General features: G+C 42.5%; 1 protein-coding gene across 3 annotated transcripts in view; it reads left to right on the top strand.

Annotated features, from left to right (window-relative positions):
• Nucleotides 1-23,003, top strand: part of SGCG (sarcoglycan gamma) — a 282,350-nt gene that overhangs the window by 140,099 nt on the left and 119,248 nt on the right. For all 3 annotated transcript variants that reach the window (XM_040426206.1, XM_040426208.1, XM_040426207.1), the window contains exon 2: nt 12,047-12,244. In XM_040426206.1, the coding sequence (XP_040282140.1) occupies nt 12,047-12,244 (198 nt within the window). The remainder of the gene's footprint in view (nt 1-12,046; nt 12,245-23,003) is intronic.

Here is a 23,003-nt window from a genome sequence, read left to right as displayed (position 1 = left end):
CAAACGGAACAGAATGCATTTTGGAGCATTCCATTCTGTCCAGTTACGTTTTGTCCCCATTGACAATGAATAGGGAAAAAACTGAAGCGTTTTTTTTTCCGGTATTGAGACCCTATGACGAATCTCAATACCGTAAAATAGAAATGCTAGTGTGAAAGTAGCCTAAGGCTTCATGCACACCACAGTATTTTTATTTCCGCGTCCAATCCACGTTTTTTGCTTTTCAGACACAGACCAACTATCTTGTATGGGATCAAAAAAATGCGGACATCTGTGTGCTGTCCGCATGCATCTGATCTTTTACGGACATAAATAAACATTTCTATAACCGGGACCACGAAAAGTACGGGAGGCACGCGGCCAGTATCCATATTTTGCGGATCCACGATTTGTGGGCCACAAAATGCATACAGTTGTGTGCAGGTACTGCTGGAAAATGAAATCAGCATCTCCATAAAGCTTGTCAGCAGAGAGAAGCATGACATGCTCTAAAATTTACTGGTACGCGGCTCTGCTGACTTTGGACACTAGCAGATGACATGGCTTCTCAAACCATCACTGACTGTGCAAACTTCACACTGGACCTCAAGCAACTTGAATTGTGGGCCTCTCCACTCTTTCTCCACACTCTGGCACCTTGATTTCCAAATGAAATGCAAAATTTACTTCCAGTCTAGTCTTTTTTCTCCTTAGCCTAGGTAAGATGTTTATGACATTGTCTCTGGGTCATGAGTGGCTTGACACAAGGAATGCAACAGTTGTTGCCCATGTCCTTTGTGTGGTGGCTCTTGAAGCACTGACTCCAGCCGCAGTCCAAATTCTTGAATGGCCTTTTTTTGACAATCCTTTTAAGGCTGCAATTATCCCTTTTGCTTGTGCACCTTTTTCTACCACACTTTTCCTTCCACTCAACTATCCATTAATATGCTTGGATACAGCACTCTGAACAGCCACCTTTTTTTTTTTTTTAGCAATAACCTTTTATGGCTCGCCCTCCTTGTGTAGGGTGACAATGACTGTCTTCTGGACAACTGTCAAGTCAGCAGTCTTCCCCATGATTGTGTAGCCTACTGAACCAGGCTGAGGTACCATTAGAAGGCTTGGGAAACCTTTGCAGGTGTTGTGTGTTGATTAGCTGGTGACACAATGAGTCCACAATATTGAACTTTTTCACAATATTCAAATTTTCGGAGATACTGACTGCCAAAAAGTCATCAACATTAAAAGAAATAAACGATTGAAATAGATCATTTTGTGTGTAATGAATCTGTTTAATATATGATTTTCACTTTTTGAATTGAATTAGGCCTCATGCATACGACCGTTGTTGTGGTCCGCATCCAAGCCGCATTTTTTTGCGGCTCGGGTGTGGACCCATTCACTTCAATGGGGCCGCAAAAGATGCGGACAGCACTCCGTGTGCTGTCCGCATCTGTTGCTCCGTTCCGTAGCCCCGCAAAAAAAAATATAGCATGTCCTATTCTTGTCCATTTTGCGGACAAGAATAGGCATTTCTACAATGGGCCGCCTGTTCCGTTCCGCAAATTGCGGAAGGCACACGGGCGGCTTCCGTTTTTTGCGGATCCGCGGTTTGCGGACCGCAAAAACGGAATGGTCGTGTGCATGAGGCCTTACTGAAATAAATCAACTTTTCAATGATATTGTAATTTATTGAGATGCACCTGTACCGTATGTCCTGTTGGGGGTCTCTATGTTGGTGAAACAGGACAGAAACTTAAAGCAAGGAGTAGGTCTCATCACCACACAATTAAAGGACATCTGTCAGCAGATTTGTACCTATGACACTGGCTGACCTGTTGCATGTGCACTTGGCAGCTGAAGGCATCCGTGTTGGTCCCGTGTTCATATGTGTCCGCATTGCTGAGAAAAATGATGTAATAATATATGCAAATTATCCTCACTGAGCAATGGGGGCGTTACTGTCACACCTAGAGGATGTGCTCTCTCTCTCTCTCTCTGCAGCTGTCACGCTCTCTCCGCTTTGATTGACAGGGCAAGGTGTGATTACCTTTTCACTGCCTGGCCTTGTTAATTAAAGTGCAGAGGGCGCGGTAGTTGCAGAGAAAACAGAGCCTTTAGGTGTAAAGGCAACGCCCCTGTTACTCCTAGAGGCTCATTTGCATATAATAGAACTTCATGAAGTAATTCATTCTCTTCACAGTTCTGCAGGGAACTACAATACGACCGCTTTAAAGTAAATGCGACTGCATTGTTGCTTCCTGCACAGCAGGTGTTCACATTGCAGCAGTAGAGATTACGTAGCGGCCATTCATACAAATGATCAGTGGTGGTCCCAGAAGTTAGATCCCCACTGAAGTGTTTTCACTTATCCTAATGGGAATACCCCTTTAAGAGCTGCAGATATAAGCCTTTATACCTCAGTAATATAGATGAGTAACAGACTACATAGATGAATTATACATTGTAAATTTGGCTGTATAGGTTTGGCGGTAAAACTGTGTAACACTGTCAGTATAGTAAACCTCCCTGCCAGGAACTACTCAGTGTGAAGTAATATATACTTTAACTTAACAGCCCATTAACTTTAATAGTGTCTTCCATTAGGTGTAGTTACCGCAAATATCACTGATCGTGGTTATTGGAGGGGAAGAATTCAATAAGGAGAGTTCAAGTCTATCTGTTAAAGGCATAGTTACACAAAACACATATAAATCTGTAGGAATTAACTGTGTAACACGTTTTAGAACTTGCCACCTGAAGCATTAAAGGGATATTCCCATCAGGGACATTTATGGAATAAATGTCTGATAGCTGTGGGTCCTATCTCTGGGATCTGCTCTTATCCCAAGAACGGGGCAGCAAAAAGAATGAAGAGCAAGCTGAACTTGCATGGCCACCATCCGTTTACAGCTGTGGGACTTCTGAAAATAACCAGGTTCTCGCTCAGCGTATATCTGTTCGTAAATTACCCCCCTTAATTCTAAATTACTAAAAGGTCATAAACACTTATTTAAGCCACATTCTTATCAGTGAAATAAGAATTGAGCTATATTGAGTCAGAAATCAGGGATAAGGAAGTGAAAATTCAGATTCTGCTCATAGAGAAACTCAAGGCTGCACAGGGACAGTGATTCAACATTTCTAATAAAAAACTATTTAAAAAATGATTTTTTTTTTAGCTGAAAACGAGTGCAATACAATAATAGAAAGAAATGTTCCCAAAGGTGTACATAGCCTTTAACACTGACTACCAAGAATGTATTCATGAATGTAGTGAAGATAATACATTCTGATTTCAAACAAGTTCTTTGACTTCAATATTAGGGAAATGCCTCTGGGGGAGAATAACTCTGTATTATGGCAAGAGGATGGAGCAGTACTGTATGGGTCCACATGGCTGTGTGCATGGGTTCTTAAAAAGTTGTGATTAACATGTGAATATGCCTACAAGATGCCAGGGTGTTGATGTGTAGAGAAGAGTGAATGTCCTAAAATTTTATCAGTTCTAATGTGGCCTAATTGGCCGGCTGATTTAGAAGTGCCCTAATTGCCTGGAAGTCTCCCTCTCTCTCTTTCTCTGTCACCTAATTGAATCACACACAATTTGACTTTTTTATAATCATAACTTTTTGCGGCCCCATTGAAAATGAATTGGTCTGCACCCATTCCGCAAAATTGAGGAACGGATGCGACCCCATTTTGCGGACGTGTGAATGGACCCTTATTCTGATTGCAGTTCTGGTGATCAGAACAAGCAAATACTGATGTGATGGGGAGATACTGATTTACTTTCCCTGATTTCACCCTTATAAAGGCGCCACACTTCTCAGCAGTTATTTCCTGTGCTGACCACTGTGTGGCCCTGGGGAAAAACTGTTATTTTATTGGTTGGGAAAACACATCAGGACAAGAAGGTAGGTACTTTGCCAGGGATACTTCAGGGACAGTAAATCAGTATCCCATGTCACCATCACATCGGTATTTGGTCTGAGTGTATACTGTACATGATGGTAGAAATTATCTGAAAGGAACATGAATAAAAGGTTATGTTTTATCATAAGATCTTCTGCGATAGATGATTTTGGTGATTATATAGAAAATATTATATAAATATTATTTGATTTGATTCAACTTTATTGTCATTACTAATGTAAAGTACAGGGTAACGAAATACAGTTTGCATCCAATCAGAAGTGGAAAGAGCAGCAAGTGCAATATACACTGCGTGCAGAATTATTAGGCAAATGAGTATTTTGACCACATCATCCTCTTCATGCATGTTGTCTTACTCCAAGCTGTATAGGCTCGAAAGCCTACTACCAATTAAGCATATTAGGTGATGTGCATCTCTGTAATGAGAAGGGGTGTGGTCTAATGACATCAACACCCTATATTAGGTGTGCATAATTATTAGGCAACTTCCTTTCCTTTGGCAAAATGGGTCAAAAGAAGGACTTGACAGGCTCAGAAAAGTCAAAAATAGTGAGATATCTTGCAGAGGGATGCAGCACTCTTAAAATTGCAAAGCTTCTGAAGCGTGATCATCGAACAATCAAGCGTTTCATTCAAAATAGTCAACAGGGTCGCAAGAAGCGTGTGGAAAAACCAAGGCGCAAAATAACTGCCCATGAACTGAGAAAAGTCAAGCGTGCAGCTGCCAAGATGCCACTTGCCACCAGTTTGGCCATATTTCAGAGCTGCAACATCACTGGAGTGCCCAAAAGCACAAGGTGTGCAATACTCAGAGACATGGCCAAGGTAGGAAAGGCTGAAAGACGACCACCACTGAACAAGACACACAAGCTGAAACGTCAAGACTGGGCCAAGAAATATCTCAAGACTGATTTTTCTAAGGTTTTATGGACTGATGAAATGAGAGTGAGTCTTGATGGGCCAGATGGATGGGCCCGTGGCTGAATTGGTAAAGGGCAGAGAGCTCCAGTCCGACTCAGACGCCAGCAAGGTGGAGGTGGAGTACTGGTTTGGGCTGGTATCATCAAAGATGAGCTTGTGGGGCCTTTTCGGGTTGAGGATGGAGTCAAGCTCAACTCCCAGTCCTACTGCCAGTTTCTGGAAGACACCTTCTTCAAGCAGTGGTACAGGAAGAAGTCTGCATCCTTCAAGAAAAACATGATTTTCATGAAGGACAATGCTCCATCACACGCGTCCAAGTACTCCACAGCGTGGCTGGCAAGAAAGGGTATAAAAGAAAAAAATCTAATGACATGGCCTCCTTGTTCACCTGATCTGAACCCCATTGAGAACCTGTGGTCCATCATCAAATGTGAGATTTACAAGGGGGGAAAACAGTACACCTCTCTGAACAGTGGCTGGGAGGCTGTGGTTGCTGCTGCACGCAATGTTGATGGTGAACAGATCAAAACACTGACAGAATCCATGGATGGCAGGCTTTTGAGTGTCCTTGCAAAGAAAGGTGGCTATATTGGTCACTGATTTGTTTTTGTTTTGTTTTTGAATGTCAGAAATGTATATTTGTGAATGTTGAGATGTTATATTGGTTTCACTGGTAGAAATAAATAATTAAAATGGGTATATATTTGTTTTTTGTTAAGTGTCCTAATAATTATGCACAGTAATAGTCACCTGCACACACAGATATCCCCCTAAAATAGCTAAAACTAAAAACAAACTAAAAACTACTTCCAAAAATATTCAGCTTTGATATTAATGAGTTTTTTTGGGTTCATTGAGAACATGGTTGTTGTTCAATAATAAAATTAATCCTCAAAAATACAACTTGCCTAATAATTCTGCACTCCCTGTAAAACAAGTTACATACAGATAAGGATAGTGTAGAAAGTAGGAATAGTTATGTACAGATTATGTACAGATAAATTAAGTATATAGGTGAATATATTGCTATATAGAGAGCAAATATACAGATGTACTGATGTATACATATATACAGATATGCAGATGTACTGTTTCTATATTGCTATACAGACGGCAAATATACAGATGTACTATGAACAAGTATACAGATGTACTATGAACAAGTATACAGATGTGCTACATATATAAAAAATTTACAGTTGTATAGTAAACAGATCTGCAGAATGCTATGAATATAGCTCCAAGTGGAAGAGTAGCGCTATGGACAGACTGTAATAGTGAACAATGTAGTGTAAGTACATACTATAACAAAGACTTATGCTATGAGAGTGTCCCAACTATAGCAGTAACAAATGTGAACATACCGTAAATGTTGAGACTGAATGACAGTCATGATCATAGGAAGGGATGGAGGGAGAAGGAGTGTAGAGGGTTAAGTGAGTGTGGATGAAAGGGTTAAGCGGTGGACTGAGTTCAGTAGGGGGACAGCTGTGGGGAAGAAACTGTTCCTAAACCTGCTGGTTTTAGTCTGAAGGGTCCTGTAGCGCCTTCTGGAAGGAAGGAGCTGGAAGAGTTTATTGGCAGGATGAGAGGAGTCCCTAAGAATGATGCGTGCCCGACGTAGACATCTCTTCTTGTGAACATCCTCAATAGTAGGAAGTGGAGTCCCTGTGATGCCTTGGGCGGTTTTCAACACCCGCTGCAGTGCCTTGCGGTCAGCAACAGAGCAATTCCCATACTAGACTGTAACATTGGGTAAGAAGTTACCCAGTATGTCAGCAGACAGGTGGTTTTTCTTCAGTGTCCTCAAAAGAGGAGGCGCTGATGTGCCTTCTTCACCAGGCTGGAGATGTTGGTTGACCAGGACAGATTCTCAGAGATGTAAGTCCCAAGGAACTTAAAGCTGGATCCCCGTTCAACAGCCGTGCCATTTATGTGGCTGGGGTCATGGGTGTCTCTCTTCTCCTTCCTGAAGTCCACAATGAGCTCTTTTGTTTTTCCGGTATTCAGGAGCAGGTTATTGTCCGCGCACCACACAGCTAGCTACCTCTTCCCTATAATCATACTCATCGTTGTCAGTGATGAGACCAATCACCGTGGTGTCATCTGCAAACTTGATGATGGAATTGGATCCATACCTAGGCAGTCATAGGTGAAAAGGGAGTAGAGGAACGGCCTCATCACACAGCCCTGTGGAGTGCCAGTGTTGAGTGTGATGGTGGAGGAACAGTTACTTCCTGACCTAACATGCTGGTTTCTGTTGATCAAAAAGTCCATGATCCAGTTACAGATAGGGTTGCTGATTCCAAGATCCACAAGTTCATTAATCAACTTGGAGGGAATGACTGTATTGAATGCTGAACTGAAATCAACAAACAGCATTCTTGCATAAGTATTCTTGTTATCCAGATATGAGAGTACACAGTGAAGCGCTGTAGATGCAGCATCCTCTGTACTCCTATTACTTAGATAGGCAAAATAGTGAGGATCCAGTGTGGGGGGCAAGCATAACTTGAGGTGTGCCAGGACCAGTCGCTCAAAGCACTTCATATAGGCGTAAGTGCTACAGGGCAATAGTCGTTCAGGCACATTGGTGATGAGGGTTTCGGCACTGGCACAATAGAGGTGGTCTTAAAGCACGCTGGTACTACTGCCTGGGCAAGCAACCGGTTGAAGATGTCAGTAGAGACCCCTGCAAGCTGCTAAGCACATGCTCAAAGCACGCGTCCAGGAATGCCATCAGGGCCAGCAGCCTTGTGAGCGTTGATACTGCTCAGTGCGTTATGGACATCTATGATGGTGAGAGTGAGGGTATGGCAGTCATCAGAGGGTAGGGTTTTGGCAAACTTTTCCTTATTGTCCTTGTCAAAACGAGCGTAAAAATTATTTAGCTCTAGGAGGGAGGACACAGTCATGGCTGTCTGTGTGGAATTGCTGAGCTTATAGTCAGAGATGGCCTGAATGCCCAGCCACATGTATCGTGGGTCAGAGTTGATAAAGTGTTCCTCTACCTTCCGCTTGTAGCTGTGCTTGGCCTTCTTGATGCCCCTCTTCAGGTCTGCCCTGGACGTACTTTAGGCCTGAGCGTCACTTTATCTGAAGGCAATGTTACGTGCCTTTAGTAGAAGCCGCACTTCTTTGTTCATCCATGGTTTCTGATTTGGGTACATTGTGATCTGCTTTTCTGTGGGAACATTGTCAATTGTGGTGTTGATGTACTCCAGTACTGAATACGTGTAAGTGTCGATGTTAATGTGAGAACCACAGGAGGCCTGAGAGGCAAACATGCTCCAGTCCGTGTCGTTAAACCTGTCCTGGAGTACAGAATCTACCCCCGCTGGCCACACTTTGATTGTCTTCACTGATTGTTTCACACAGTTGATAAGCTGCAAGTACTTGGGGGTGAGAAACAAAGAAAGGTGGTCAGACTGTCCCAGGTGGGGGAGGGGCGTTGCCTTGTAGGCTCCAACAATGTTTGTATAGACATGGTCCAAGGTCCTCTCTGGTATGGCAGGAGACATGTTGATGAAATTTAGGTAGCACTGACTTTAGGTTGGAGTGGTTTGAGTCACCCGCTACAGTAAATGCAGCCTCAGGGTGTGCAGATTGTTGTTTGCTAATAACTGCATGAAGTTCGCTCATAGCAAGCTCATTAGCATCCGATGGGATATATGCAGCTGTTATTATAGTGGAGGTGAACTCCCTCGGCATATAGAACGGTCTACACTTAACCATGAGATACTCTAGGTCAGCTGAGCAGTGTTGTCCAACAATGACAGAGTTCGTACACCAAGCCTTGTTAACATAAATGCACAGTCCTCTGCCTCTTGTCTTACCGGAATCATCTGCTATTCTGTCCGCCCGGAAAGTGTGGCGTCCAACCAGCTCGACAGCACTGTCAGATATTTCGCTGTGTAGCCATGTTTCCGTGAGTATCATGGCATTGCAATCCATAAGTGTTCTGTTGTCAGTGATCCATAGTCGTAACTCATCCATTTTGTTCACCAGGGACCGCACATTAGCAAGGAAAATGCTGGGTAAAGAAAGCCGATACGGTGTTAGCCTTAGCTTAGCTGTTAGCCCGCCTCGCTTTCCCTGCCTTTGTTTGCGGTCCCTGCTCCGTCTTCGAGCACTTCCGGTCGGCCGAGTAGCCTGCGAAGCGTCGGGTGTTCTTTTTAATTCAGGGATCAGTTGAAGGTTGCTGATAAAACAGTCGGGGTTGTGTCATCCTATATCCAAAAGCTCTTGTCGGGTGTAAGATGTAAAAGCGAAGCTGCTCTGAACGAACAGACCCAAAATGAGCAGGAATAACACTGCTAACTTGCAAAATCTGAGGAGACGCTGGGCCTCGCGTGGTGCAGGTGCCGCCATCTTGGAGCTTGAACTTGAGGCCCAACAGGAAGGAGCACATGGACTTTGCTTCCTTCCCCTCTAAACTCCAGTGAGCCATTATACGTGGAGCATCACAGTTATATTCTGTCCAGATAGCAGAATGCATATGTCTTTATATAGTATCAAGTTTTTATGTTTTTTTTGGTAATTTTCTTTTTAAATTTTTCTCGTCACTATATTCAAAGAGGACATGTTTTCTCTCCTGACGTGTCTGTTTTAGTAACTACTTGCATTCCTCATGTAATAATATTCTTGATGCTCTATGTTGTGTCATTCCTCTGTTATTTCTACTAGAAGTTATGAATGAATTGTCAGCAGCATACAGTAAAGGTACAGAGGGGTGTTACCTGTTTTGGAGCGTGTCCCTGCACAGTCTGACAAGAGCAGCACTGTTTGGACAGAGTTAGACACACCCGCTACTGGTAACACCAATCCATAGACACAATGAACGAGAGGAGACCCCATTGACTTCTTTGGGAGAGTTTTCTAGGCATTCTGTGTGACCTGTGCAGAGGTCAGGAGGGAGTATATAAGCTGTGGTATCACCTACTGTGAAGGTAGATCTATACAAAGGAAACATGTGTCATTGTAATTAGGGATGAGCTAATCGACTTCGGATGAAACATCTGAAGTCGATTCGCATAAAACTTTGTTCTAATACTGTACGGAGCAGGAGTGTATTGGCTCCGATGTTATTGGCTCGCTAGACTTCGCATAATAACTTCATAAATTAATTTGTACTGTAAAAAAACATTTCCCAAACTCGGGTTCGGTTCTAAGGTACCACTTGGAACCGAACCAGAGTTCAGGAAATGGTTTTTTACAGTACAAATTAATTTATGAAGTTATTATGTGAAGTCTAGCGAGACTTCACACAGCAATAACTTCGGCTCATCGGAGCCAATACATTCTAATACTGTACGGAGCTCCTGCTCCGTACAGTAGTAGAACGAAGTTTTACACGAATCGACTTCGGATCTTTCATCTGAAGTCGATTTCGCTCATCCCTAATTGTAATCCTGCATGTGATCATAATGTGATGGCTACTGAAAAGTTACCTGTACAGAACAGAAAGTCTCAACATATAATTAGGCCTAGTGGCCGGTGCAAAAACTGCGGGATTTTATGTATTTTTTTAACTATACAGGGAGTGCAGAATTATTAGGCAAGTTGTATTTTTGAGGATTAATTTTATTATTGAACAACAACCATGTTATCAATGAACCCAAAAAACTCATTAATATCAAAGCTGAATATTTTTGAAAGTAGTTTTTAGTTTGTTTTTAGTTTTAGCTATTTTAGGGGGATATCTGTGTGTGCAGGTGACTATTACTGTGCATAATTATTAGGCAACTTAACAAAAAACAAATATATACCCATTTCAATTATTTATTTTTACTAGTGAAACCAATATAACATCTCAACATTCACAAATATACATTTCTGACATTCAAAAACAAAACAAAAACTAATCAGTGACCAATATAGCCACCTTTCTTTGCAAGGACACTCAAAAGCCTGCCATCCATGGATTCTGTCAGTGTTTTGATCTGTTCACCATCAACATTGCGTGCAGCAGCAACCACAGCCTCCCAGACACTGTTCAGAGAGGTGTACTGTTTTCCCTCCTTGTAAATCTCACATTTGATGATGGACCACAGGTTCTCAATGGGGTTCAGATCAGGTGAACAAGGAGGCCATGTCATTAGATTTTCTTCTTTTATACCCTTTCTTGCCAGCCACACTGTGGAGTACTTGGACGCGTGTGATGGAGCATTGTCCTGCATGAAAATCATGTTTTTCTTGAAGGATGCAGACAGTGGTACAACTGCTTGAAGAAGGTGTCTTCCAGAAACTGGCAGTAGGACTTGGAGTTGAGCTTGACTCCATCCTCAACCCGAAAAGGCCCCACAAGCTCATCTTTGATGATACCAGCCCAAACCAGTACTCCACCTCCACCTTGCTGGCGTCTGAGTCGGACTGAAGCTCTCTGCCCTTTACCAATCCAGCCACGGGCCCATCCATCTGGCCCATCAAGACTCACTCTCATTTCATCAGTCCATAAAACCTTAGAAAAATCAGTCTTGAGATATTTCTTGGCCCAGTCTTGACGTTTCAGCTTGTGTGTCTTGTTCAGTGGTGGTCGTCTTTCAGCCTTTCTTACCTTGGCCATGTCTCTGAGTATTGCACACCTTGTGCTTTTGGGCACTCCAGTGATGTTGCAGCTCTGAAATATGGCCAAACTGGTGGCAAGTGGCATCTTGGCAGCTGCACGCTTGACTTTTCTCAGTTCATGGGCAGTTATTTTGCGCCTTGGTTTTTCCACACGCTTCTTGCGACCCTGTTGACTATTTTGAATGAAACGCTTGATTGTTCGATGATCACGCTTCAGAAGCTTTGCAATTTTAAGAGTGCTGCATCCCTCTACAAGATATCTTACTATTTTTGACTTTTCTGAGCCTGTCAAGTCCTTCTTTTGACCCATTTTGCCAAAGGAAAGGAAGTTGCCTAATAATTATGCACACCTAATATAGGGTGTTGATGTCATTAGACCACACCCCTTCTCATTACAGAGATGCACATGACCTAATATGCTTAATTGGTAGTAGGCTTTCGAGCCTATACAGCTTGGAGTAAGACAACATGCATAAAGAGGATGATGTGGTCAAAATACTCATTTGCCTAATAATTCTGCACGCAGTGTAGATAGTGACAGTGAAAATTAAATTTCGAAGATACATTTTATGTTTGTTATGGCAAATTTATTATTGGATATGTAAACTGTCTATTAATCATATGTCTTTTATGACTTTCACAGCAGATGGTCCGGGAGCAATACACCACCACCACAGACGGAACGAGCCTAGAGCACCCGGAGAGGCAGTATGTCTACAACATCGGGATTTATGGCTGGAGAAAGCGCTGCCTTTACTTGTTTGTCCTTCTTCTCCTCATCATCTTAGTAGTGAATTTTGCTCTAACTATTTGGATTCTTAAGGTCATGTGGTTCTCACCGGTGAGTAAAGGTCACCTCTTATGATACGTCTGACCTTTCATATTAAAGTAACCTCATGATATTGATTCTCCATCCATAAAGTCAGAGGATGAATTAATATACAAATCATGTGTCAATATCTGTGAATCTGAATGGGCCCCGCAGCCTCCAGGGCCGAAAACATCTACAATATGTATATAGTTCATTCACACTATGGAATGTCACGTATTTTCCACAGCAGAATTTGCAGATCCGCAAAACACGGATACCGGCCGCGTGCGTTCCGCAATTTGCACACCGCACATGGCCGCAACCGTAATAGAAAATGTCTTTTCTTGTCCACGATTGCGGATAAGAATAGGACATGTTCTATCTTTTCCGCGGAGCCGCGGAAAGGAACCACGAATGGGGACAGCACACGGTGTGCTGTCCGCATCTTTTGTGGCCCCATTGAAATGAATGGGTCCGCACCCGTTCCGCAAAATTTCGGAACGGATGCGGACTTTTTCGTACCGCTGTCTGAATTAGCCCTTACACAGAGAATGTGGTCAATCACTGATAACACCTTCCGTGTACAATGAAGTCAGAAACGTATAAATGTATAAATTACAAGATTTAGTGCATATTTTCCCAGAAAAAATATATCTCAGTCTGCTCAGCTCCCCTTTCTCTGTAGCATTCTGTCTGCAGATTGCACAGAATTTTGTGGTGACAGGTCCTTAAGGCCTAATGCTACATATTCACCTGGTCTTTTTGGAGGTTCTCCACTTTAGCTAATGGACCCCTCACACACCCATTAAACAGGTTTTCCCATTAACAACACATTTCTCCTACCACAGGATAGGGAATTAGGCCTCTTGCATCCGACCGTATGGCTTGTTCAGTATTTTGCGGTCTGCAAAAAACGGATCTGCAAAAAATATGGATGACGTACGTGTGCATTCTATTTTTTGTGGAACGGAACAGCTGGCCCCTGATAGAACAGTAGTTTTCTTGTCCGTGATGCGGACAATAATAGGACATGTTCGATCACTGAATGGAACAGAAATACGGAAACGGAAGGCATACGGAGTACCTTCCGTTTTTTTGGCGGCTCCTTTGAAATGAATGGTTCCGTGTCTGATCTAAGTGTCTGATCGTTGGGATCCGACTGCCGGGACCCCCAGTAATCAATAAAACAGAGGTCCTAGAGTTTGCTATGAGAATGGAGCAGTGGTGTGCATGAGTAACCTCTCGTCAATCACTTCTATGTAATTGCTGAAGACAGTTGTGTTCAAAATAATAGCAGTGTGTTTAAAAAAGTGAATAAAGCTCAAAATCCTTCTAATAGCTTTTATTTCCATACACACAAATGCATTGGGAACACTACACATTGTATTCCAAATCAAAACATGAAGAAAAATATATCAAATTTGTGTTGTTCCTCTAAATTTTTTTTGAAGAAAAGTGAATATTAGACTGTTTGAAAAAATTGCAGTGTTTGTATTCTTCTTTACAAACTCAAACATTCACTATATAAACTGAAAAATGTTTGAAGATTTTGTTTTCCCTTGAATCACTTCACTAATATTTAGTTGTATAACCGCTGTTTCTGAGAACTGCCGGACATCTGTGTTGCATGGAGTCAACCAACTTCTGGCCCCTGTGAACAGGTATTCCAGCCCAGGAGGATTGGACTACAGTCCACAGTTCTTCTCTATTTCTTGGTTTTGCCTCAGAAACTGCATTTTTCATGTCACCCAACAAGTTTTCTATTGTATTAAGATCCAGGGATTGGGCTGACCACTCCATAACGTCAATCTTGTTGGTCTGGAACCAAGATGTTGCACTTTTACTGGTGTGTTTGGGGTCGTTGTCTTGTTGGAACACCCATTTCAAGGGCATTTCCTTTTCAGCATAAGGCAGCATGACTTCTTCAAGTATTCTGATGTATTCAGACTGATCCATGATCTCCGGTATGAGATAAGTAGGCCCAACACCGTAGTCTGAGAAACATCCCCATATCATGATGCTTGCCCCACCATGCTTCACTGTCTTCACAGTGTACTGGGGCTTTAATTCAGTGTTTCGGGGTCGTCTGACAAACTGTCTGCGGCCACTAGACCCAAAAAGAACAATCTTACTTTCATCAGCCCACAAAATGTCTCTTTAGGCCGGTCAATGTGCTCTTTGGCAAATTGTAACCTCTTCAGCACATATCTTTTCTTCATCAGTGGGACTTTGCGGGGGCTTCTTGCAGATAGCTTGGCTTCACATAGGCCTCTTCTAATTGTAACAGTCCTCACAGGTAACTTTAGACCTTTCTTTGATCATCCTGGAGCTGATTGTTGGCTGAGTCCTTGCCATTTTGGCTATTCTTCTATCCATTTGAATGGTAGTTTTTCACTTTCTTCCACGTCTTTCAGGTTTTGGTTGCTATTTTAAAGCATGTGTGATCATTTTAGCTGAGCAGCCTATCATTTTCTGCACTTCTTTATATGTTTTCCCCTCTCCAATCAACTTTTTAATCAAGGAACGCTGTTCTTCTGAACAATGTCTGGAATGACCCATTTTCCTCAGAATTTCAGAGAGAAATGCACTGTAACCAGCATGTACAACATTTGCTGCCTACCTTCCTTAACCTCCTCAGGACCGCCGTACGCAGGATTGCGTCTTTGCGGCGGCCCTGCTCTTCTGGGTGGACGCGCCAGCGCGTCCTCTCGCGAGACGCGAGATTTCCTGTGAACGCGCGCACACAGGCGCGCTCGCTCACAGGAACGGAAGGTAAGAGAGTTGATCTCCAGCCTGCCAGCGGCGATCGTTCGCTGGCAGGCTGGAGATGTGTTTTTTTTAACCCCTAACAGGTATATTAGACGCTGTTTTGATAACAGCGTCTAATATACCTGCTACCTGGTCCTCTGGTGGTCCCCTTTGTTTGGATCGACCACCAGAGGACACAGGTAGCTCAGTAAAGTAGCACCAAGCACCACACTACACTACACTACACCCCCCCCCGTCACTTATTAACCCCTTATTAGCCCCTGATCACCCCTGATCACCCCATATAGACTCCCTGATCACCCCCCTGTCATTGATTACCCCCCTGTCATTGATTACCCCCCTGTCATTGATCAACCCCCTGTAAAGCTCCATTCAGACGTCCGCATGATTTTTACGGATCCACTGATAGATGGATCGGATCCGCAAAACGCATCCGGACGTCTGAATGAAGCCTTACACGGGGCGTGATCAATGACTGTGGTGATCACCCCATATAGACTCCCTGATCACCCCCCTGTCATTGATTACCCCCCTGTCATTGATTACCCCCCTGTAAAGCTCCATTCAGACGTCCGCATGATTTTTACGGATCCACTGATAGATGGATCGGATCCGCAAAACGCATCCGGACGTCTGAATGAAGCCTTACACGGGCGTGATCAATGACTGTGGTGATCACCCCATATAGATTCCCTGATCACCCCCCTGTCATTGATTACCCCCCTGTAAAGCTCCATTCAGATGTCCGCATGATTTTTACGGATGCACTGATAGATGGATCGGATCCGCAAAACGCATCCGGACGTCTGAATGAAGCCTTACAGGGGCATGATCAATGACTGTGGTTATCACCCCATATAGACTCCCTGATCACCCCCCTGTCATTGATCACCCCCCCTGTCATTGATTACCCCCCTGTAAAGCTCCATTCAGACGTCCGCATGATTTTTACGGATCCACTGATAGATGGATCGGATCCGCAAAACGCATCCGGACGTCTGAATGAAGCCTTACACGGGCGTGATCAATGACTGTGGTGATCACCCCATATAGACTCCCTGATCACCCCCCTGTCATTGATCACCCCCCTGTCATTGATCACCCCCCTGTCATTGATCACCCCCCTGTCATTGATCACCCCTCTGTAAGGCTCCATTCAGACATTTTTTTGGCCCAAGTTAGCGGAATTTTTATTTTTTTTTCTTACAAAGTCTCATATTCCACTAACTTGTGTCAAAAAATAAAATCTCACATGAACTCACCATACCCCTCACGGAAACCAAATGCGTAAAATTCTTTTAGACATTTATATTCCAGACTTCTTCTCACGCTTTAGGGCCCCTAGAATGCCAGGGCAGTATAAATACCCCACATGTGACCCCATTTCGGAAAGAAGACACCCCCAGGTATTCCGTGAGGGGCATATTGAGTCCATGAAAGATTGAAATTTTTGTCCCAAGTTAGCGGAACGGGAGACTTTGTGGGAAAAAAATTAAAAATCTCAATTTCCGCTAACTTGTGCCAAAAAAAAAAAATTTCTATGAACTCGCCATGCCCCTCATTGAATACCTTGGGGTGTCTTCTTTCCAAAATGGGGTCACATGTGGGGTATTTATACTGCCCTGGCATTCTAGGGGCCCCAAAGCGTGAGAAGAAGTCTGGTATCCAAATGTCTAAAAATGCCCTCCTAAAAGGAATTTGGGCACTTTTGCGCATCTAGGCTGCAAAAAAGTGTCACACATCTGGTATCGCCGTACTCAGGAGAAGTTGGGGAATGTGTTTTGGGGTGTCATTTTACATATACCCATGCTGGGTGAGAGAAATATCTTGGTCAAATGCCAACTTTGTATAAAAAAATGGGAAAAGTTGTCTTTTGCCAAGATATTTCTCTCACCCAGCAAGGGTATATGTAAAATGACACCCCAAAACACATTCCCCAACTTCTCCTGAATACGGCGATACCACATGTGTGACACTTTTTTGCAGCCTAGGTGGGCAAAGGGGCCCATATTCCAAAGAGCACCTTTAGGATTTCACAGGTCATTTACCTACTTACCACACATTAGGGCCCCTGGAAAATGCCAGGGCAGTATAACTACCCCACAAGTGACCCCATTTTGGAAAGAAGACACCCCAAGGTATTCCGTGAGGGGCATGGCGAGTTCCTAGAATTTTTTATTTTTTGTCACAAGTTAGTGGAAAATGCTGATTTTTTTTTTTTATTTTTTTTTTCATACAAAGTCTCATATTCCACTAACTTGTGACAAAAAATAAAAACTTCCATGAACTCACTATGCCCATCAGCGAATACCTTGGGGTCTCTTCTTTCCAAAATGGGGTCACTTGTGGGGTAGTTATACTGCCCTGGCATTCTAGGGGCCCAAATGTGTGGTAAGGAGTTTGAAATCAAATTCTGTAAAAAATGACCTGTGAAATCCGAAAGGTGCTCTTTGGAATATGGGCCCCTTTGCCCACCTAGGCTGCAAAAAAGTGTCACACATCTGGTATCTCCGTACTCAGGAGAAGTTGGGGAATGTGTTTTGGGGTGTCATTTTACATATACCCATGCTGGGTGAGAGAAATATCTTGGCAAAAGACAACTTTTCCCATTTTTTTATACAAAGTTGGCATTTGACCAAGATATTTATCTCACCCAGCATGGGTATATGTAAAAAGACACCCCAAAACACATTCCTCAACTTCTCCTGAATACAGAGATACCAGATGTGTGACACTTTTTTGCAGCCTAGGTGGGCAAAGGGGCCCATATTCCAAAGAGCACCTTTCGGATTTCACAGGTCATTTTTTACAGAATTTGATTTCAAACTCCTTACCACACATTTGGGCCCCTAGAATGCCAGGGCAGTATAACTACCCCACAAGTGACCCCATTTTGGAAAGAAGAGACCCCAAGGTATTCGCTGATGGGCATAGTGAGTTCATAGAACTTTTTATTTTTTGTCACAAGTTAGTGGAATATGAGACTTTGTAAGAAAAAAAAAATAAAAAAATCATCATTTTCCGCTAACTTGTGACAAAAAATAAAAAGTTCTATGAACTCACTATGCCCATCAGCGAATACCTTAGGGTGTGTACTTTCCGAAATGGGGTCATTTGTGGGGTATTTGTACTGTCTGGGCATTGTAGAACCTCAGGAAACATGACAGGTGCTCAGAAAGTCAGAGCTGCTTCAAAAAGCTGAAATTCACATTTTTGTACCATAGTTTGTAAACGCTATAACTTTTACCCAAACCATTTTTTTTTACCCAAACATTTTTTTTTTATCAAAGACATGTAGAACAATAAATTTAGAGCAAAATTTCTATATGGATCTCGTTTTTTTTGCAAAATTTTACAACTGAAAGTGAAAAATGTCATTTTTTTGCAAAAAAATCTTTAAATTTCGATTAATAACAAAAAAAGTAAAAATGTCAGCAGCAATGAAATACCACCAAATGAAAGCTCTATTAGTGAGAAGAAAAGGAGGTAAAATTTATTTGGGTGGTGAGTTGCATGACCGAGCAATAAACTGTGAAAGTAGTGTAGGTCAGAAGTGTAAAAAGTGGCCTGGTCTTTCAGGGTGTTTAAGCACTGGGGGCTGAGGTGGTTAAATAAGCGCAATAATTGCCACCTGTTTTTTAAAGAATGAATGACCTCACTCATTGAACTCCACACTGCTATTATTTTGAACATGCCTCTTTCAATTAGTGATTGAATTACAGAGAATCAGCAGCATGCATGTCATGACTGTTGGGTCTGTTGGGTTTCTATTACTCTACTATACCTGCTAGTAAATTATTTGCCATGTAGAAATATAATTTCTACCAAAAACAGTGATTGATCAGGTTAGTGATGTCTGACTGCTATTATTTTGAGCACAACTGTACGTAGGGGACGCTGTGACCTCTGTCTTGGTTGAACCCCTAGTGATCAGATTTTTATCCTCTATCCTGTGGATATGGGATAAGTATTTTTATAGGGAAAACCCCTATAATCACATGTATTAATATTAAGAGGAAAGCCACTTTTAGGATAACTTTATGACTAGGCTAGGTTGGCAAAGAATAGAAAAATTGATGTAGAGTCTAAAGATTATTATTATTACTGAGCTTGTGAACTGTCATTTTTAAATTACTAAAAACTTTATTTTAATTATTTATGATCTTGGAAACCCATTAAGTCTGAACGTTCATCTTCTTTATTAAATCTCCAAATTCATCTACTTTAATTGTGATCCACAAAATAATTGTTTTCATTCCACATTTGCCAGTTCTTCTATTGTTTAGTTAATGTTTTAATTTGTATTTCTCTTCCTGCTGGTTACACAGTTAATCACATTGCTAAAGGTTCTTGCTTAAGCTATTATAGTAAGTCCTAGAACCTAATGTTGTAATGAATCTTTTTTCAATTGATGTTAATTATTATGGATATCAGCCCGTTAATGTTCCATGATTCAATTTAGTTTCATTTGTGTCTCTGCTTAGGTGTGTCTGCTAATTGTTCATTTTCACGATTTAAAATGTTTGTGAAGAAGGAAAGCAAAATTTGTATAAACTTCTTAAAGGCAGAAGAAATACATTTCAGGCTGTTGGTCGTATATTGTAGGTGCACTTCAGAAATAGTACTTCATGACTCTTTAATAGTGTTGAGCGAAGTGAAGTCTACAAAGTGGACTTCGATCTAAATTTCAGGGGAAATTTGATTCGCTGCAAAGCCGAATTTCCTCATGCTTCGTGGTAACGAATCGATTTTCCCTGAATGGCTGTAAAAAATGTAAAAAATCATACTTACCTCATCCGTTTGAGCGAGAAGAGCCAGCTGCCATCTTGATAGAAGATCCCACACTAAATCAGGTGCACGGTGATGTGATGTATGCTGTCATCTCGCCGGGTGACATGATGATGTCATCACGGGCCGTGCAAGATTTTGCACTAGATCTATAATCAAGATGGCGGCAGACGGCTCTTCGCGATCAAATGGATGAGGTAAATATGATTTATTTTTTATTATTTACAGCCATTTAGGGAAAATTGATTCGTTACCACGAAGCACGAGGAAATTCGTAATGTAAGTATAATTTTATATAATTTTTGTAAAGGGGGAATATTAATCACCAATATTTATGCAAATATCAATAATTAATATTCATAAATAGGAGGAGCCGTCTATCGATGACTCTGCCTATTTATACATTTACACTCACCTAAAGAATTATTAGGAACACCATACTAATACGGTGTTGGACCCCCTTTTGCCTTCAGAACTGCCTTAATTCTACGTGGCATTGATTCAACAAGGTGCTGATAGCATTCTTTAGAAATGTTGGCCCGTATTGATAGGATAGCATCTTGCAGTTGATGGAGATTTGAGGGATGGACATCCAGGGCACGAAGCTCCAGTTCCACCACATCCCAAAGATGCTCTATTGGGTTGAGATCTGTTGACTGTGGGGGCCATTTTAGTACAGTGAACTCATTGTCATGTTCAAGAAACCAATTTGAAATGATTCGAGCTTTGTGACATGGTGCATTATCCTGCTGGAAGTAGCCAGAGGATGGATACATGTTTTCATTCTGTTTACGCCAAATTCGGACTCTACCATTTGAATGTCTCAACAGAAATCGAGACTCATCAGACCAGGCAACATTTTTCCTGTCTTCAACAGTCCAATTTTGGTGAGCTCGTGCAAATTGTAGCCTCTTTTTCCCATTTGTAGTGGAGATGAGTGGTACCCGGTGGGGTCTTCTGCTGCTGTAGCCCATCCGCCTCAAGGTTGTGCGTGTTGTGGCGTCACAAATGCTTTGCTGCATACCTCGGTTGTAACGAGTGGTTATTTCAGTCAACGTTGCTCTTCTATCAGCTTGAATCAGTCGGCCCATTCTCCTCTGACCTCTAGCATCCACAAGGCATTTTTGCCCACAGGACTGCCGCATACTGGATGTTTTTCCCTTTTCACACCATTCTTTGTAAACCCTAGAAATGGTTGTGCGTGAAAATCCCAGTAACTGAGCAGATTGTGAAATACTCAGACCGGCCCGTCTGGCACCAACAACCATGCCACACTCAAAATTGCTTAAATCACCTTTCTTTCCCATTCTGACATTCAGTTTGGAGTCCAGGAGATTGTCTTGACCAGGACCACCCCCCTAAATGCATTGAAGCAACTGCCATGTGATTGGTTGACTAGATAATTGCATTAATGAGAAATAGAACAGGTGTTCCTAATAATTCTTTAGGTGAGTGTATAATAATAATAATATAATACTTTCACTATACTTTGCCTTACGCTAATCACTAAACTAGCTGCATGCGCCTTACTGAACTAACTATCGCTAATAACCACATGTTACACAGATAGTTACAAATAAAACAATATATTTATTAATACCTACAGTACACTATGCACGCAATACACTAACAATACAGTACTATGAATACAATACTCACTACACTACATAGTTCACAAATTCCACCCACAAAACTATCTAATACAGTACACACACACACATACATTCATTAGCAGCCCACCCAACCTGGCTATAAACTATCCCTAGGGGAAATAAGAAATACAAGGTACAGGGGACTGTGAGTAGCAGGGCTTACTGGGACCTGCAAGGGTTAATGCAGGCCACTGATACACCAGGCTGAAGGCTGTTGCAGGGGTATAGCAGGGCGGAGCAGGGGAACAGGGTTGGCAAGGTAGGGGTAAATGCAGGGATAATGGGGAGGAAGGTCAGGGGTTACACCAACAGGGGTTGATGCTGCTGGGCAGGGAAGGGGTAAATGTGGCTGGCACTGCAAGGGCAGAGATGCAATGCAGTGCCAGGGTATTTGCAGGGGGTTTCACCAACAGGGGTTGATGCTGCTGGGCAGGGAAGGGGTAAATATGGTTGGCACTGCAAGGGCAGAGATACAATGCCATGCCAGGGTATACTCAGCCATCTCCAGGGGCATATCGGCCTCTCTTCCTTCAAGGAGCTGTTCCCATGTGTCTCTGTGTGTAGTCCAGTTCCAAGAGACCTTCGCTTTGTCTTGGACTGATATATAAGTCACTCTCACTCTCCCCCCTTCCCCCATCCAAGGTGTAGGGAAATGACATCATCGTGTGCGTATGACGGAATGCATGCACTCAGACTGCAGCAGATAACCCTGCTGGGGATGTTTCAAGGGGGTCTATTGATCTTCTGAAGTGACCAGAAGCTGGACAATCTAGCCATCTGGTGCCATCACCCGCAGGTATGCAGGAGGAGGCGGGGGGGGGGGGGGGCGCCATGACTGGGGGACATAACTGGCCACATGCATATAAGACAATTGGGGCATATCTATATATATTATATATACCCAACTCTAATATAAGTATATATGGACATGTGTGTAAATGCAGGGGCATACAGACATATCCACATATACAGTCGTGGCCAAAAGTTTTGAGAATTACATAAATATTGGAAATTGGAAAAGTTGCTGCTTAAGTTTTTATAATAGCAATTTGCATATACTCCAGAATGTTATGAAGAGTGAACAGATGAATTGCATAGTCCTTCTTTGCCATGAAAATTAACTTAATCCCAAAAAACCTTTCCACTTCATTTCATTGCTGTCATTAAAGGACCTGCTGAGATCATTTCAGTAATCGTCTTGTTAACTCAGGTGAGAGATCATTATGTCAGGCTCATTGGGTTAAAATGGCAGACTTGACATGTTAAAAGGAGGGTGATGCTTGAAATCATTGTTCTTCCATTGTTAACCATGGTGACCTGCAAAGAAACGCGTGCAGCCATCATTGCGTTGCATAAAAATGGCTTCACAGGCAAGGATATTGTGGCTACTAAGATTGCACCTCAATCAACAATTTATAGGATCATCAAGAACTTCAAGGAAAGAGGTTCAATTCTTGTTAAGAAGGCTTCAGGGCGTCCAAGAAAGTCCAGCAAGCGCCAGGATCGTCTCCTAAAGAGGATTCAGCTGCGGGATTGGAGTGCCACCAGTGCAGAGCTTGCTCAGGAATGGCAGCAGGCAG

The sequence above is a fragment of the Bufo bufo genome, chromosome 3, assembly GCF_905171765.1.
Source record: "Bufo bufo chromosome 3, aBufBuf1.1, whole genome shotgun sequence".
Lineage (NCBI taxonomy): Eukaryota > Metazoa > Chordata > Amphibia > Anura > Bufonidae > Bufo > Bufo bufo.
This window is presented reverse-complemented; position numbering and strand designations above follow the sequence as displayed.